The sequence below is a fragment of the Notolepis coatsorum genome (genome assembly GCF_963971535.1).
Source record: "Notolepis coatsorum genome assembly, chromosome: 1".
Lineage (NCBI taxonomy): Eukaryota > Metazoa > Chordata > Actinopteri > Aulopiformes > Paralepididae > Notolepis > Notolepis coatsorum.
In genome coordinates, this window is record NC_140165.1 from 280,313,124 (window position 1) to 280,332,673 (window position 19,550).

Consider the following 19,550-nt stretch of genomic DNA (forward strand, 5'->3'; position numbering starts at 1 on the left):
AGACTCTGGCAGGAGCACTCATTCAGGGGTACTACGACTATGCTTGCACCTCATGGTACCAAAGCACCTCAAAGGCGCTAAAAACAAAATTACAAACATCTCAAAACAAACTGGTCAGACTACTGCTTGACCTTACTCCTAGAACCCACCTCACCCCTGCCCACTTCGACAACCTAGGATGGCTTAGAGTAGACGACAGAGTACAACAACTTGCAATGGGCCTGGTCTACAAGATACACTACACGACCAAGGTACCCATGTACATGTCAAAATACTTCCCAAAGGTCAGTGAATACCACGATCACAACACCAGAGGGAGCTCCACAAATCATGTCAAACCCAGATTCGGCTCAAATAAGGGACTAAACACGTTTCGCAATTATGCCACATCAATGTGGAACGCCCTACCCAAAGCTGTAAAGGAATGTGGATCACTACCCACTTTCAAAACCTCTCTCAAGGGACACCTACGGGAGACTGCAATTCAACACTGGCCCCTGTAAATATCCTAACCCAATCATTCCAACCCCCTCCAATGTACAGTCATTTACCTAGTATGGTTTTGTCAATAGTTCAATGTACAATTGTGTTTGTTTGTACAGTGTCTCCTCCCCCCCCCCCTCAATGTACAGTGTTACTTGTTTATACAGTATGCCCCCCGCCCCCCCCCCCCCCCCAACCACCTCCAATGTAAATTACCCAGTATGGTTGTCAATATCCCAATGTACCCAACCCCCCCCACCCAACCTCCAATGTACAGTTTCTACGTCAAATGTATATACTCCCTTTTCTTGACTCCTTCTGTATCACAAACAGTACTGTATTTGCAAATCTGGTATGTCATAAATGTATAGATGTAGCAGTACTGACTATCTGTATGTCATGTATGTCATATATGTCTATATGAATTGAAAATGGGGGACCCTGATGGAAACAAGACAAACGTCTTTCTCAGGTCTGCATCCCCTTAACAATTGTATGTATTGAGCCGTACTGTATTGTACCCATTCTGCAATCTGTTAAATAAAGTTTTCATTCATTCATTCATTCAAGTTTTAGAGTTATACTGCTTTAGCGACAGTAAAACGGGTGGAACTTATACAACACAGAAATGAACCGCAACGGCTGAACAGCAAGACGATTATACAACCATGTTTCAAGCAGGACCTATTGCCTTTTCCTGTGTTTTGCATTGTTTTTACAGAATGAGGGGTTGTCCCAACACTGAGAACATGTTAGATAAGTGCATTGTGCCTTCTCTGCGGTTCAGCTGTGACTGTGTGTCTGTGTGTAGAACCCTCCCTCTTGATACAAGCCATTCAGAATTCTAGCCACAATCGCTTGTAATACCTTGTGTGCGTGTGATGGATGCGTAAGACATCTTGATAAAAATGTGCATGTACAAGATGGTGGCTCGCTTGTAAATCTTCTTTTCTACCTAAAGTTTAACCTAAAAGATGTTTCTGACAAAAAATGTTAACAGTAAGATTGTTATGCTATTGCTGGATCTTGAGTCATATTTGATCTGCAACATCTTGTCTGACAGTTTGATCTGAATTTCGTTCAACGTTAGGCTCGTGCACCACTGCTAGATGCTCATTACGGGGAACAGGACAATGGTCCTCATTCTCGAAGGAATTCCTTCGTTAACTCTATTTACGTACTTATTCAGCATTTTCGAGCGGCTTCTTATTGTACATTTGTTGTAGGATTTATGTAGGATTTACGAACTCAAAAAGGCAGTTGTAAGTCGGACAGACCGGTGTGCACCCGTGTTTTCAACAGCTTTCTCTGGGACAAGTCATTGGGGATTGCCGATATTACAGATGTAAAATTAAATAATTATAATGATGATAAATACAACAGTATTTGTATCATTAAAAATTATGTTTTGCATTTATAGTCCTGAGGTATTGTGAGCATTACACACACACACTGCAAACTAACTAAACTATTCTAATGACTTTTTTTATTAAGTAGTATAGTAGTAAGTCCTACTGTAGAACATGACATATTAGCATGACATCTCATTTATTAATCTCAAATAATTGAGATTTGTATAAAGAATATACTACCACATTTTAAAGTTACACAGGGTAATGCACTGGAGCTTTGTATAAATAATACCACATTTTAAAGTTACACAGGGTAATGCACTGGAGCTTTGTATAAAGAATATACTACCACATTTTAAAGTTACACAGGGTAATACACTGGAGGTTTTTAAAGAGTAACCAGCTGCATATTTTGAGCTATGAGCCTGAAGGCTGAATCAACATTGTCGTCTGCATTTCCTTCTAGCCGTGTTGATGGCTACAGGAATAACCCCTCAGAGATAAGGATACCAGAATGCCAGTCTAGTTTCTGAATCCGCACCTACCAACCTTTTTATGAATGACTGCCTTGTGGTAGACAGGGACTTTTGCTCTGCTTGTTTTTGTCGGTCACTTCCTGTCTTGTGCCATCACTTCCTGTCTGAAACCCACACAGTTGTCCTGAAGAGTGGGCCTGTGTGTAATGCCTCCACTGTACATCCCTGTGATTGAGCAACCGTGAGGATGTGGTTTTCCTCTCTCACACACACAATAGTTAAGTCATTATTTCCTCTGTTTTGTCGAGCACCTGTTCAGGGACCAGCTCTTGGCACGTCTCCATCAGCAAGGTTCTGCCCCACCTAAGTTGGGGGTAGAGTGCCTTGCTCAAGGGCACCTGTCTGGAAGTTGTCAAGAGAGTGTTCACCTCCCTGTTTGGGGATTTGAACAGGCAACTTTCTGCTCACCAGCGAGCTTCTCTAACCTTCACGCCAACCTGCGTCTGTTTACAGTCAAACCATTGGTATTCATCAACTGAACTACAGGATACTCAGACAAACACCCTCTGACCAGACCCACAATACACACACACACTTCCAGGGAAAACACTGCAATGGTTATCCTCAGACAAACAGCCGTTGTGATTGGAGGATCAAGACAAAAGGGCAGACTTTGAGGTCCATTTCATTCACTCAAACACACACCACGCCACACCAGACAAACATGCTTCGGCACTCGACCAGCTTCGCTACCGAGGCGCAGATGCACAGAGCACGTATACACAAATTCCCCCTGGAGTAGAACACAGAAATAGACGCTGTGTCCACTAGGGCTGTCTTAAATACTTCGAAGCTTCGTTCGATGGCACAAGCTTCGAACATTAAAAAAAAAAATCTAAGTTTAAAAAAATAAAAAGAATAATTATTTTTTCAAACTTTTCTTTTTCAATTTATTTTTTATTTTTTATTTTTACTTATGTGTGTGTGTGCATGGGGCCATTGGGTGGGGCCGGGGGACAAATACACTGGAGGAAAGTAACCCAGCTCAGCACTGCCCAAATTATATCATCACTATTGCCTGTTTGAAGGATATCATCCTCAAACACATATACACCACCTACACGCATATTCTCAGTCCTTGCCCCACAATGGTGGAATGAACTACCCACCCCAGTTAGGACAGCCGAATCCCGTCCAATCTTTCACCGTCGACTAAAGACGCACTTCTTCAACCATTATCTGAAATCAAATAAAAAAAATTAAATAAAAAAAAATCTAACCCTAACTAACCTTACTGTCATGCACTTGTCCTAATAAACTAACCTACACTGTAACACGCAACACTTTGATGAATATTGTTACTCAGCTGATAGAGTTGTATCCTTCCTGATGACCTGTCGTACAGAACTTGTAAGTCGCTTTGGATAAAAGTGTCAGCTAAATGACTAAATGTGAATGTAAATGCCCTGTAGAATTCCACACATAAGAAAGAAAGATACTGGGATGAATAAACAAAATAGGAAATAAAATGTAGAAATGCATGCAATACATAAATAAATATGAATCTCCATATATGAAATAGAACATTTAGATAAGGTGCTACTGAGATGTTTTGGTGAGTTCTTTGTTTTTTTGTGGAAGTAGCCCTTCTTAAAAATGCATGAACATTCACTGATAATTGGTCTGTAGTGGAGTCTACAAGGTCTACATTGCCGGACCATGTAGAATCCGGACCTTGTAGACTGACATAATTCTGTGCATAGTTTAGTCTACACAGGCCATATTTCAAATAATCAAAATCTTACTTCATTCATCTTAAACATTCTTGATTTGGGGGATTGGTAGTTCCCATGAAATCTGAAGTTGTTCAAACGACAACAGCGATCCACCTTGAATGAAATCACACAGCCGTGTTGGCTGCGTCACAGTCACGAAAGGGGCTACTTAATTCATTAATCCAATCCACTTTATTTATAGAGCACATTTAAAAACAACAAAGTTTACCAAAGTGCTGTACAAGTCCCACAACATAAGATAAAAAAAAAAAATATATATATATATATAAAAATGTATTAATTAAAAAAAAAAATTTATTCGAAGCTTCGAATTAAAATCGAAGCTCGGCCCCGAAGCTTCGATTGCCAAAAGAAAATTCGAAGGTCAGCCCTAGTGTCCACACACACGCACACGCACACAGGCTCACCAGAAAGGTCAACACTGCATCTATTCTTATCAGTTTACAAATCTGCATGGTTTGCTTGGTTTTGGCTTATGCATGCACAGAGGACCATGGACAATACACATGTATGGACTGTACATCAACATGTATTTGGATCATGAACTGATTTGAATTATATACAGTATTCAAGCAATTGTTTTTATATATTCCGTTTCACCATCCTTCATATCACGTTTGCAGACTTGCATATGAAGTGTGGGGGGGGGGGGGGGGGGGGGGGGGTCAGTTGCCCTTGCTCAAGGACACTGGCATTATTGGGCATTGTAGTCGGGATCAGCGTTTCACACAGTACAACAACCACACAAGGCACAAAGACGGTAGTACCAGCATTTCCTCACAGTACAGCACAAGACATTCAACAGATGGTAGGCATACAGTCACTCCGGTCGCCAGATGATTTCCCCCAAAAAAAAAATTATTTGTAATTTTTTTTGCAGTCGGGTCACTGAACTTAGAAGCAGGCCAGGACAGTGTTTCTAGTTGCAGCAGCGCAATAGTTAGAATAACCTAGGTGGGGAACAACCAGGAGATCACTGCAACTCACACAAGTTGGAGAACTATCTCTCTCTCTCTCTCTCTCTCTCTCTCTCTCTCTTGCTCTCACACACATACACACAAAAGGAGCTGCATGTGATTGGTGGAGGCGGGACCCTTACAAAAAACTGTTGTTGCTAATCATTGACACATGCTAGCCTGTAATAATCCCCCCCAGAAAAATCTACTTTGCATTTGATATATTGCAAATATATGCCATCACACACACTGGCATTTAAAGGGTTAGAATTATAAAATGTATATGTGGTGTTATGATCAGGGCTGAAGTTGAATAAAAGATTGTATTATTTTCAATCTGACATTACAAAAAAACTGAAAATCCATCAAAATCAGTGTTGTTGCTAATCATACATATGCTAGCCTGTTTTTTAACAATAATTTGTGATGCCATCACAAACACTGGCATTTAAAGGGTACAAATAAAAAAAATGCCTGCACCAGAATGCAGGAAATGAAGTCTTTGTAACAAGAAATGTCCTGGTGGGGGACCCCCAGACCCCCTGCTTAAAAAGTGGCCTGACTGGGGCTATATTTTGCACTATATTTCCTGGCCTGAATGATTTCCCCAGTCCGGCCCTGGTTAAAAGCCTCCAATGCTTATTAGTGTGTGTGCGTTTGAACGTGTGCATGTTTTAACCATACATTTCCATTTCCATAAAAAAAAAAAAAAAAAAAAAAAACTCCTATAATAGTGGGGGTCGCGGCTCTCTGACACCGTTATTTTTGGGTCGTGGCCTGAAAAGTTTGGGAACCCCTGCTCTAGTCTACCCTACCCTACCTTACTCTCCTCTGCCCTAACTTACTCTATCTTACCCTACTCTACTCTACCTTACCATGCTCTACCCTCCTCTACCCCACTTTGCTCTGCTACTTGCTATTTATGAGCCATTTTGAATATACTAGCTACTAGAGATATAAAATATTACAACTACACAAAGAGACCCCCCCCCCCCCTCCCCACTACATGGAGGATGATGGTGGAGTGGCAGACCATTTGAATGAGTTTTCTATGGAGAAAGTGATATGTGTATAGTACAGTCCACTGATGTCTTACACAGTCCTGTGAAGTCCCACTGTCCTTGTAACATGCGTGTGTTGGTATGTGCATGTCGTTGTGCTTCTGACACATTCTTGAGTGTTTGTAGAAAGGGCCGAATGTACTTGAGTCAGAGAGAAATAGCTTTCTGACATGCCTTGATAAAGACTACTTCTCTCTCTCTCTCTCTCTCTGTATCTCACCTCTCCAAATGCACACACACCTACATACACACACACTGCCCCCCGCCCCCGTCGCCCACTCGGCTAGGTGGCGGAAACACTGACTCAGACCCTCCCAGTATAGGTCCTGTGTGAGTAAGTGTGTAAGTTAACTCATTTAGATCACTACAGTATTTCTGGTGGTGCATTATGGGGGTTGTTAGATCCTCTTTGTGTAATGCTGGTTGTTATTTATAGTGGTGTGGATATGTGTTTCTGTGCAATGGGGTTATGTGGGTATGACCTCGCTCCTACACCCCCCCCCCCCCCCCCCCCCCCTCACACACACACTCTCTCCCTTTATATCCATCCGGCGCACACACACACACTCCCCTTTATGTCTATCACTATCTCAGTCTCACACACACATTTTTTGTCCAACTCAGTCACTCACTCATATTCTCTCTCTCTCTCCCTCTCTCCACACACACACACACACACACACACACACACACACACACACACACACACACACACACACACACATACACACGCACACACCATTGTGGAGACCCTGGCCAGACACAGACCCCAGACAGAGAGAGCCTCAGAGAAAGACTGCTGAGTAACGTCAGTGTTTAAATAACCATAATGCATCTGGTATGAAAAGCCCTTCCAGCGTGTCACTGTAATTGGCTGAAGGGACTGTTTCCATGGTGGCCAGCGGCTCCCTCTTTCTTTTTTTCTTTTTTTTCTACCGACCATAACGGACATCTTTCATAATGTTTTGAGAGGAAAGAGAACACAACAGCGATTGATGTTCTGGGGTTATTAGAGGTTCTTCTTCATTGTTTTGGTGCTTGGTCTTCAGAGCTGAAAACGAGGGGAAATAATCTAAATTCAATACAGCACGATACAAAAACTTGCCGATATGTATGCTTCCATAGTAGTAGCCACAACGTTGGATGACTTGCCTTTTACAAGCTATCTGTTACCCATCAATATATTTGTTTAGATTTGAGTACACCTTTGCTAGAAAGATTTTTACAACAAGTGTACACCAGACAAAATTGTGCTAGACTGTTTACACTTTAAGCTATCGCCTTATTCCCTTAAATAAGGAACACGCCAACATTATGGAAAATGCACTTACGTCTTCTCCAGAGTCGGACAAGAAGATGGATACCAATTTTCTCTTTGCGGTTTGCGTTCATTTACATTTAACATTTTGTCATTTAGCTGATGACAAAAGCGACTTACAAGTTTTGTACAACAAGACAGCAGGAAGGGTACAACTCTTATCAGCTGAGTAACAATGTTCATCAAAGTGTTGAGTGCTATTTAATAGTGTAGGTTAGTATACAGTATTAGGACAAGTGCATGACAGTAAGGTTAGTTATGATTATATTTGATTTGTATTTAAAAAAAAATTTATTTAATTTCAGATAATGATTTAAGAAGTGAGTCTTTAGTCGACGGCGAAAAATTTGACTGGTTTCGGCTGTCCTATTTGTGGTGGGAAGTAGGGGTGGGACGATACATCGATCCAGATCGATATATCGATCTATTATCAATGATCCAATAGGATCGATGCAACGGAAAAAGATAGATTCATATTGCGATACTCTTATTTTGAAAATCCCGTGGAGTCGTATCCGCTTGGCTCAACAGCACAGCAGTAGCGTCTGAAACGTGGACATTGCAACTGAGCAAGGCTAGTGTGCCTATTTTGCGACCCAAAACAAGTCCCTGCCGTTTTATTCCGCAACGGGTCAAATGCATCTGACATGCTTTGCAATCCTCGCCATTCCTTTATGACCACGTTGCGTTAAAGACCGAAATTAACGTTACGTTAGCGTAAGCTAACAGCAAGCTAACCTTGATCAGAGCCATAGACGGAGAGTCAAATCAAATCAAATTTATTTATAAGGCCCGACAACACACGTTAATGTCCCCATGGGCCGTACAGGTCTTCTTTAAACAAGTCAAGAAGAAAACATAACAATAAGTCAAGAACAGAACAAGAACACCATAAGGTCCAACAAATTTAAAATAAATGCAAATAAATGAAAGAATGCAAGCACTCCCAGACATACCCCACGCGAAGGTAAGGAAAAACTCACTAAAACCTAACAATAGGGAAAACAATAGAGAACAGCAGAGTGGGGCTGACTTCGGTAGGTTTGAGATCAGGCGGGCCGCTGCGTTCTGAATGAGTTGAAGAGGCTTGGTGGCAGTGGTCGAAAGGCCAGCAAGCAGTGCGTTGCAGTAGTCGAGGCGGGAGATGACTGTTGATTGGACGAGGAGTTGGGTGGCTTCTTTTGTGAGGAAGGGGCGGTACTTCTGACGTTGCTCAGGAGGAATCTGCAGGTTCTGGTTGTCGCTGCGATGTGAGCGGAGAAGTTCAATTGGTCGTCAAGGACAACACCAAGGTTCTTGGCGGTCAGGGACGCGGTCACAGTTGAATTCTCGACTGTGATGGAAAGGTCGGTCAGGGGGGAGGATTTGGCCGGCAGGTGAAGCAATTCTGTTTAGCTTAGGTTCAGTTTGAGGTGGTTGGACGTCATCCAGGCGGAGATGTCAGACAGACGGGTCGAGATCCGCTCAGAGACGTGGATATCTGAGGGAGGGAGGGAGAGGAAAAGTTTAGTATCATCGGCATAGCAATGATACGAGAAGGCATGAGACGTGATAATGTTACCCAGAGATTTAGTGTAGAGGGAGAAGAGAAGGGGTCCTAGGACCGAGCCCTGGGGGACACCCGTCCGCAGGGGGTGGGTGGCAGACAGGGTCTTTCTCCATGACACTTGGTAGGAGCGTTCAGTAGAAAGCTATCTGCCTGCAAGCTAGCCTAGCTTAGCAGAAATTAATAGAAGCCGGTCCATTAACTTCCATTAATTTGTACTAAGCCAAGCTAGCTTGCAGCCGGATAGCTTTCTACTGAACGCACAGAGAGGAAATGTGTATCTATCTTCTTGTCAGACTCTGGAGAAGACGTAAGTGCATTTTCCATAATGTTGGCGTGTTCCTCTAACAGCTGAGAACATTTCATCAGGAGATCACACCGGCGGGTAGTGTATCGGCTGTATACATACCATCTTATCATTCTCCACTGTTTACACACACGCCCTGGCTGGTACACAGGCAAATATTTGGTAGGATGTAATAAAATATATATAGATATGAACAGATGGCGGTTTCATTTCATTATAGAGTTGTTCTCTTTCCACAGCATTCGAAAGGAATACATGAGATCATACCGTATTCCGTATTTATGATAAGATATTCCCTTTTATTTTTGGGGGAAATTCGGGAATAATAGTTGGAGGGGAGGTACATGTATGGGCAGGGTAATGGTAGAAAGACATAAATATAGGCAATACAATTTCATCTGAATATAAATATATGAGAAACATATAAACAGTGTAAACTGTTTGGGACAAGAGAGCGAAACGTTTTGGACGCTATTTTCAAGTCCTTATGGCTGATGTGCATAACGCTGAATCTTCCATACTGTACACTTTAAATCATGGCTAGAGTTGTAGGCATATTATCTAAATCTATGCAACGCCTGCTGGTTTTTCAATCCCCAGCAACACTCCACCGCAAGTTCAAATATACTATACATTTTATTCTTTCGGCAACTAGATTAATGCATAAAGTAGGGGTCATATATTGAAATGCTTTTGAATGTGTGTTTTGGAGGCATACTCTTAAGATAGACAAATCTTATGCTAAAAAAAGCTAATGTTTGTCTGTCTTGTTTCAAGTGTCACTTGTTTTTCTCAGATGTGATACTGGACTCACAGGTACGAACTAGTGTACTGTATCTATAATAAGCCAATAATGTAAATAACAATTATTGCCTATATAGTTATAATTATAACTACCAGGGGGGCGGGGGTATATATATATACTGTACATATGAATCAACCAGTCAATCACAAATCAATGTCTTTCATCACAATGTCTTTCTCCAAAGAAGCTCCTGTAACACAAACACAAACTGCCTGTCATAATTTCCCAACAATCACCCTCATAATGGATATTTCAAATAAAGTAGCGCAGCCTCTTGAGTGTGACGAGTCCGTCAGGGAACACTTGCACCTTTTTGAGGAACGTTTGGCAGATACTAGGCAGCTGAATCGACCGCTTTCCTCTTCCTTGCCTCTAATAGCTCTCGTATATTTCTGTTCCGTCATTTACCCTTTCCGCTGAACCAGTTCCTTTACCCTGAGAATTTACCCCGAGAATTTACCTTGAGAATTTACCCTGCGACTTCACCCTGTGACTTTACACTGAGACTTACCCTACGCTTTCACAGGCCCATCCCTCATTCCAGTGCTTTCCGAAGTACCCATTCGCACATCTGCATCTTTTAGTGTAGAACGATGCATGGTGCCTTCTTCTACCATTTTGGTAATTCTACCACTGGGGGCTAGATCCACAAAGAATGGATTGCATGGAGCAAGTTGCACCCTTACTTACAATTCATTATGAATTGAAAATGGGGGACCCTGATGTAAACAAGATGAAAGTCTTTCTCTGGTCTGCTTCCCCTTTAAAAATTGTGTGTATTGAGCCGTACTGTATTGTACCCATTCTGCAATCTGTTAATACAATTTCCATTCGATCAATCGTGCAGATTGATTGAAAGTTTTATTAACAGATTGCAGAATGGGTTCACATTTTGAGTAAAAAAATGGCTTTTAATATGTGCAATGTTCAATGAAATAGAAAAATAAATAATAAAAATTGTTGATTAATCCCACTGGTCACAATGGTGACCGTAATAATGTTTTTGTTATAAGGCTCTGCAAATGTTACTGAATGATGTAGCAATGTATTTCCAGCTAAATTGAAATAATAAACAAATAAATTTAAATTTGTGGTAGTAAAAAGAACCTGTGGGAGGATTTCAACAAGATAAATGCGACAACAGTGCAAAATATTTCACTATAATATTTCAGAGCAAAAAGAAGAAAAAAAATATATACTTTTTTTTTTTTTTTTTTATATTACTGCTGCCCCCTGTGCCTATGCAAATGCCCCTGCGTGCCTACCCCTATAGCTGGTTAAGGACAGGTTAGTTCTGTCCATGTCGTAATGAGCGTACATATAGTACAGCTGGTTACGGGTTAGTTCTGTCCTTGAAGCTTCTACTCTGCAGCGCTGACATCGAGGTGTGCGTTTCAATCTGGAACCCCCTCCCTCTACCTTTCTCGCCCCTGTCGCTCTCTTTCTCCTTTGAAACCTGACCTCGGCCACAGACCCCTGGCTGGTCGCCACTGTGTACTCAGTCACCCTGCTCACCTGTGGTGTGTGTGTGCGTGTGCATGATGTGTAAGTCATTTCAGGACAAGATGCTATTGAAGCATCATTGTGGCAAAAAAATATACCCTTCAACAATCCTATATGCAGTGGCGTCAGTTCAGCAGGTGCTTGTGTGTGTGTGTGTGTGTTATCGTCCTGGCCAGGGCATCAGACAGTCATGCTGGGTGTCATGTTACTTTTCATGTCCGTAACCGTACACCTTAATGACATCACAGTCTCTCCCTGCCATTGTCTTGTCCACTAACTACTGGGTTGACAGTAACACACTTTCTTAGTTACAATACTCAGTCTGTCTTGTGGACCCGTCAGTGTGTCTGATGGAATGAGTTTGCATTCTTTTTGTGGGCCTGTGTGTCTGAGGGAATGAGTTTGCAGTCTGTCCTGTGGGCCTGTGTCTGGTGCAGAGCTGTCCTCGACTAAAATAACTTAACCTGTTAAGCCTTAAGGACCCTGCTTTTCTTTATCATAAATCTATCAATAGAGACCGTATTAGATACCCAATTATCATATCATGGGGTATCATTGGAAAGCCACACTCATTGGCTACAACCCTGTGCAAAGATTTTCGAGATCGCGAAATGATTGACGGAGCTAGAGCCGCGGGAGTCGGGGGTGGTAATGTGTACTTTTGCGTACTTTGGGGCACGCCTCACATATCGGCATGTAACTCGAGAACAGCTGAACGGATTTTGTCACCTGAAAGGGCAATCGACAGGCAACAAATAGGGCTTTAATTCTATCTATATATTGTATTAAAAGAAATGCACACCAAGCCACTAGAGGTCGGCAAAGAATCGTCCACATGTGGGCCCTTGGATGTGGTCAATGTTTTTAAATATTTTTTTTTGTAGCCAAGAGTAAAGACCATAACCCTATCAAAAACAGTAGTCAAAGTGTATATTTTCATTTTACCGATGTTTTATACGATTTATCGGAAATACAAATTTATCGGAAAATGCTAATTATCGTAAAAACCGCAAGAAATGACTAAATCCAGATTCAACCCTGCCATTGGAAAGAGGAGCATTTTCCCTATACATAGATGTATGATTTGGCCATAATAAGGTCAAGGTCAAGTTCAAGGTCAAATATGAATTTATAATTAAAGTCGATTATCATTAATTACTGTATCTACAAATCCTTCTGTTCATCTTCCCGCGGTTCATTTGCTTAGATTTTTTGTACACATGATCTCAATAAGGTGGTGAATGAGCTCAGTGAGCATTTTCTCCAAAATGAAATATTGTGTCTGTTACTATGCTTGAGTAAATTGTAATGAACAAAAGGAGAATATAATATTTCTTAAATTTAAATTTTTTATTTGACTGTGAATAACACCATGCTAACATTGACCAGACATGAAAAATTGCCACTGAGCTCATTCAGCACCTTCTTGAGATCAAGTGTCCAATAAATATAAGCAAATTAATAAAGGGCAGATGATTTACAGGGTGTTTTGTAGATACAGTACTGAATTTTGCCATCCGGACACATGCAATTTGAAATATGAATATATAATATTGACTATCGGAGTATCGGGCCTATAAATTACCTTTATTATGGCCAAGTCATACATCTATGGATCGGGCCAAATCTCCTCTTTCCAATGGGAGAGTTAAATCTGGATTTAGTATCACCAGGGCAGGCGCCGTTACAGGGCAGCAAAGACCGTGAATGAAATCTACTGTAAGTACAGTTACTTTTGTATAATGTCCATAGCTCCGCCAATTTTCACCAGATTGCGATGTTTTTGTAGACGTTCACAGAAAGGTAAAGAAACAATATACCGGTACGTTGTATTTTATGGCAACAACGTTTAGGTTTGTTCGACCTGTGAGATATACTGTAATCAAAAGAATCGAATAATTTTCAAACTAATTTGCCTACACGGCTTACAAGGGTGTGTGCAGTAGGGATGGGTATCGAATTAGGTACTTTTTTATTTTTATTTTTTATTATCTTCCCCCCCCCTCCTTTTCCCGTTTTTCTCCCATCCCCACTGTCCATGTCATTATGCCCGTTGCACACTCTACCCCCTACCGTCGGTCTGGGAGGGCGGAGACTATCGCATGCTTCCTCCGACACGTGTAGCCAGCCCACCGCTCTTTTCACCTGGCAGTGCGGACTCTCACTGGGGGAGTGTAATGTGTGGAAGGATCACACTACCTCTCCCAGATCCTTCCCTCGCTGTGCAGGCGCCCCGACCGAACTGTAGGAGTCGCTGTTTACAACGACCAGGACCCACCCCACCGGCTTTCCCACCCGCTGACACTGCCAATTGTGCCAGTATGGACGGCCGACCAAGCCGGAGGTACCGCAGCTGGATTCGATCCCACTGTCTCGGCGGTGGTAGACAGACGCTTAGTCCGCTGCGCCACCCGGCCACCCCCGAATTAGGTACTTTTAAAGGTACCTACCGAATCACGTCGGTACTACCGAGTACTGATTCACGTGAGATCCGTTGGTGCCACATTTCGGTACTGTAAAAAAAAATATATATATATATATATATATTTTAACTTTTCTTTTTTTTCTGTCAACGTTCACATGCACAATATACGCTTACCTAGGATTTGACTTGATTAAACAACAAAGCAGTCGGGGCAATGGCAAGCCGAAAACGGTCGAAAGTGTGGTTATTTGAATTTGAAAGTGTGGTGATTTTTTTTTCACAACTGAGCTAGGTAGATTACATTTTTAGAGACTAAATTACAGAAAAAATTTACCGTTGGGTACCGGTATCGATGTACCGGTATCAGTTCAAATGTGAAAGGTACCAAACCCTAGTGTGCAGTGCATAGTCTGATGCGAGTTTGTGTGTTGAATAGTACTCTTAAGAACTAATCACCGCTCTGCAGCAGTTTGAATGGTACTCTTTTAAGAACTAATCACCGCTCTGCAGCAGTTTAAATGGTACTCTTTTAAGAACGAATCACCTACCTACAGCAGTTTGATTGGTACTCCTTTAAGAACTAATCACCTACCTGCAGCAGTTTGATTGGTGCTCTTTTAAGAACTAATCACCTACCTGCAGCAGTTTGAATGGTACTCTTTTAAGAACTAATCACCTACCTGCAGCAGTTTGAACGGTACTCCTTTAAGAACCAATCACTTACCTGCAGCAGTTTGATTGGTGCTCTTTTAAGAACTAATCACCTACCTGCAGCAGTTTGATTGGTGCTCTTTTAAGAACTAATCACCTACCTGCAGCAGTTTGATTGGTGCTATTTTAAGAACTAATCACCTACCTGCAGCAGTTTGATTGGTGCTCTTTTAAGAACTAATCACCTACCTGCAGCAGTTTGATTGGTGCTCTTTTAAGAACGAATCACCTACCTGCAGCAGTTTGTATGGTGCTCTTTTAATAACTAATCACCGCTCTGCAGCAGTTTGTATGGTGCTCTTTTAAGAACTAATCACCGCTCTGCAGCAGTTTGAATGGTTTCCAAACCAATTTCCTTGTGCATAGCAGATGATCTTAAGTGGCCAAGATAGTGGCTCCAAATGGAGCCATTGATACCACACCAGCTCTGGGCACACTGCAGCCAGCACTGCACCATCTGCAGCTCAGACACATAACATCGAGAGAGAGAGAGAGAGAGAGAGAGAGAGAGAGAGAGAGAGAGAGAGAGGAGAGAGAGAGAGAGAGGGACATTAGAGGCAATGGGAATGTGGTTTTTAATGGGCATATGGAGCCAGAATGGAGATGGACCTGTGGTCTAGTGGGAGATTTGATGCAGGCCACGGGGGTAAAGATCGGGAGGACTGGCTAATGATTGAAAGGCCAGTGGAAGTGGTAGGATGGAAACCAGGCGCTGGGAAGGGGGTTTATTTTACCAAGGCTGCCCGGGACACTTACTGGGAACTTACCCAGTGCTAACCACAGGGCACTCCAGTGATTCTGTGTATGCATGCATGGGCCTATTTGTGAGCTTGTGTATGTCCTCATGCAAACTGTGTGTGTATGTGCGTGCGTTTGTGTTTGCGCAATTAATTGAAATGTAATAGAAATCGCAATATATCTTAATGCAGTATCCAAGTTGCAGGGGGCTGCATTATCTGGTGAAGCTGGTCAAACAGCATGTAAATGAAGTATTGTGGTGCTGCAGAGAAGCCCTGGTCTACACTTCATAGCTACTCCACAGACTTACAGAAACAGACCTCCTGCAAAAAGAAAAGATTAATCATGTCACAAAATGTATCATCTGTCAATAGAAGTGTGTGTGCGTGTGCACGCTCCTGGCAGTCGTGCCACCATCATTCCCATTTCTCAGTGTGCATTACAAGCTGCCAAATTCATTCAGAATCAGCCTCACACACACGCACACTGCTCATGTTTGCCTTTCTTTTGATAATTTCCATGGCAACGGCCACTGCATGTACAGTAATGTGTGGTTGGGGGGTGGCTGCACGTGTCCATGTGTGTTTTGCATGCATGCCAATGGGTTGGTTTGTGTGCATGACTGTGCATTTGCAGTGTAGGTGGTTGATGTTCATTTGTTGTGCGTGTTGTTCAGTTTGTGTGTGCGTGCACACTTGTAGGCCAGTACAATAACTAACAGTATGTGTGTATATATATATATATATATATATTTTATTTTTTTTGTACTGTATGCATTCCATTGTGTTGATGATTGTGTCTATGTATGTTGTGTGTACGGTATATCCACGTGTGTGTGTGTGTGTGTGTGTGTGTGTGTGTGTGTGTGGGAGCAGGTAGTCAGATGATGGGAGGTCTGGGTCTGGGTGACCTTTTGTTTGCTTACTGGGCATTCCTCTGTGACTGGGCTCTCTGCCAGGCAGCTACCAGCCACAGTACCAGGCTGCTGCCCCTCTCCCTCCCCCACAGACACACACACACACACACACAGACACACACACAGCTGCAGCTACTCGGTCACCTTTAATACGCCAAAGGTCAAATGAGTACGTGCCGTGTACGATACCAGGTTGGGGCCAGTGCACTGTCGGCCAATTCAAGGTGGCAACAGAGCTCATTACTCATGCGCTTTCATTCTGTCTTTGAAGATGGATTTCAACTTTAAAGTGAATTGACTCCAACCTCCTTAGAAGCATGATATACAGTATAGGAACACTTGGACCCAAAACCTTTTAGAGGAGGTTTTAGAGAGGAGATCTATGATGAATCTCTCTTCAAACCACACTAGGATGCATTAAGGAGGTCTGCACCCAATTTAAGAATTTATACATGTTACTCCTATTCTAAGAAGATACTAGTGACCATGAACAACTTTCTCTCAAATACAAAAAACTACAGTGCTGAAACTCAGCATGTCCTTATGGTTGAGGTGGTGTGTGATCTCTAAACTCTCTCTCCATTGCTTCCCTCTCTCTCTCTCTCTCTCTCTCCACAGGTCCTTATGGTTGAGGTGGAGTGCGGCGCCCCTTGCCATGCCTCCCGCTATGACAGACCTCCTGGACATGTGGATGGCCCACTCGCCGCTGGCCGGCCAGGCGCCGGACCTCGTCTCCGTGGACTTCCTGCTGCCCACCGGCATCTACATCCAGATGGACGTCCCGCGCGAGGCCACCATCCAACACATAAAACTGGTGAGGAGGAGGAGGAGGAGGAGGAGGAGGAGGAGGAGGAGGAGGAGGAGGAGGAGGAGGAGGAGGAGGAGGAGGAGGAGGAGGAGGAGGAGGAGGAGGAGGAGGAGGAGGAGGAGGAGGAGGAGGAGGAGGAGGAGGAGGAGGAGGAGGAGGAGGAGGAGGAGGAGGAGGAGGAGGAGGAGGAGGAGGAGGAGGAGTTCTGCCTGTACTAAAGATCATTGGCTGTACGTGGCCTCGCAGTGATGCCATCAAATCTGTAGCTGTGTCAAGCTAGCTTAATTAAGACTTCCTGTGGAGAAGTTTTGCCTTCAGAATAAAAGCGGCAGCCAAGCCAATTCACTCATCACGTTAGCAAGCTAGCAAGCATAATGGTGGCAAAGCATAACCGTTGTCTCAAAATCTAGAGTTTCTTTGCGCCTGTGAACCCTATTTTAACATAAACTGTGATGAAGAAAAACAATGTTTATTTCTCATTTAACGTCAATTCCTTTGCTATGCAACTCGACTGAAGAACGAACCCCCAAACCGATCTGCCTGGTTGAACATATCTGGTACCAGAAGCAGAAATACCGGGGTCTGCCAGTCTGTTGCGTTATGAGAGCTCATAGGAGCTCACATCATGTCAGAGTCTAGTGCAGTCTGTCTCAACAGCCCTTTATAAACCCTTTCAGTAGAATTGTGTTGCTAGGGGAACAGCTTGGGCCCAAGTTTATTTCCTGTCAGCCATTGATATTAACAAACACTGCAACAGAGAATAAACTTGGGCCCAGTAACCAATGTTGTCAAGTTTGAAAGGTTCGATAAGGACTCTGTGCCTTCTTTATATTGACTTTGTCATGTGTTACCAGTCTGACAAGCACAACAACTATCTGTCGGGTCTCTTAAATGTATCTAATGTATTTATTTATTTTTACATTATCTAGACTCTGGAAAAAGCTGACTTAATGCATTAGACCAGGGGTGCCCAACCTTTTTTGAACCAAGATCTACTTTTTAATTTACCACCTAGCCGAGAGCTACCAGCCAAAATGTGACCTACTCTCGGCTAGTATTAGTATTAATAGTATTATTAGTAATACCCATTCAATATGCACATGACAGAACATATCATATGGCATATAATATGTTCTGTCATGTGCATATTGAATGGGTATATAATATAATATGATATTTTCAACTTTGTCAGTGCTGTAAAGTTTAAACCTTTTTAAATCTTAGACAAACAAAACACTTTGCTTTCATGAAATATTGTAAGCCGTCATTTGAGGCTTAATAAAAGCAGCATAATGAACACAAATTTGTCAGTGCCGAGTCCGACCTCATCTTAAATAACATCTCATCTTGTTGTAAGAGAGGCAGAGTTGATTTTGCCACAAAATAGAAATAAATAAAAATTTATAATCGAATTTTATAAATCGAGATCTACTTGAAATCAGCCCGCGATCTACCTGTCGATCGCGATCGACTGGTTGGGCACCACTGCATTAGACCTTAGACATAATGAAGAATTTGTTTTAGTATAACTGATTATTCCAAAATAGAAAAGTTGAAATATGCAAATAGTTTAGGCCAGTCCTACGTTAGTTACACTGTGTGCTTGTTGATTGATTGATTTGATTGTGGATTAGAGACATCATCCAAGGGATAAAGGGATGTTCGATATTGGCTTTTTTACCGATATACCGATATTGTCCAACTCTTAATTTCCGATACGATATATGCCCTATCTTGATATCGGACCGATACCGATGTGTAAAAAAAACTGCCATATCAGCCGATATTATATCGGTGGCCGATATATCGTGCATCACTACACCATTCAAAGAAATTATTGTATTTTTATTAGGGCTGTCAGTTTATCGCGTTAATTAGATTAATTAATTACACAGCAAATTATTGCGTTATGAAAATTTACTCAAAATTAATTACAATTTTTTTTTCTCATTCATTCCATAAGAACGTAGAATACACATTTACAGACCTTTTTTAATATGGTCCATTTGCATGTTCTTGGTATCTGATTCTAGGGACATCTATGGATCTCAGGAAATGTATTCCCAGTGTCAGAAATACTGTGTCTGTAAATTGGCTTGAGTAAATTGTAATGAACCAAATGAGAATATCAATAAAAAATGTTTTATCTTTGACTGTGAATAACAATATGCTCAAATTGACCAGACCTGAAAAATCTAAGCAAATTAATAGATGGAAGATGATTAAACAGAAGATTTTGTAGATACAGTACTGAATTCTGCCATCTGTAATTTGAAATATGATTATAGATGATTTCAAAAAGAATTATAAAAAAAAAAAAAATGTAGTCAGTAGTCTGGTACAGTAGGC

General features: G+C 42.0%; 1 protein-coding gene across 3 annotated transcripts in view; it reads left to right on the forward strand.

Moving 5' to 3' along the window:
- pik3cb (phosphatidylinositol-4,5-bisphosphate 3-kinase, catalytic subunit beta) overlaps window positions 1-19,550 on the forward strand; it is a 277,178-nt gene that overhangs the window by 155,915 nt on the left and 101,713 nt on the right. For all 3 annotated transcript variants that reach the window (XM_084332779.1, XM_084332778.1, XM_084332780.1), the window contains one exon: window positions 17,012-17,207. In XM_084332779.1, the coding sequence (XP_084188905.1) occupies window positions 17,049-17,207 (159 nt within the window). In that variant the 5' untranslated portion in view covers window positions 17,012-17,048. The remainder of the gene's footprint in view (window positions 1-17,011; window positions 17,208-19,550) is intronic.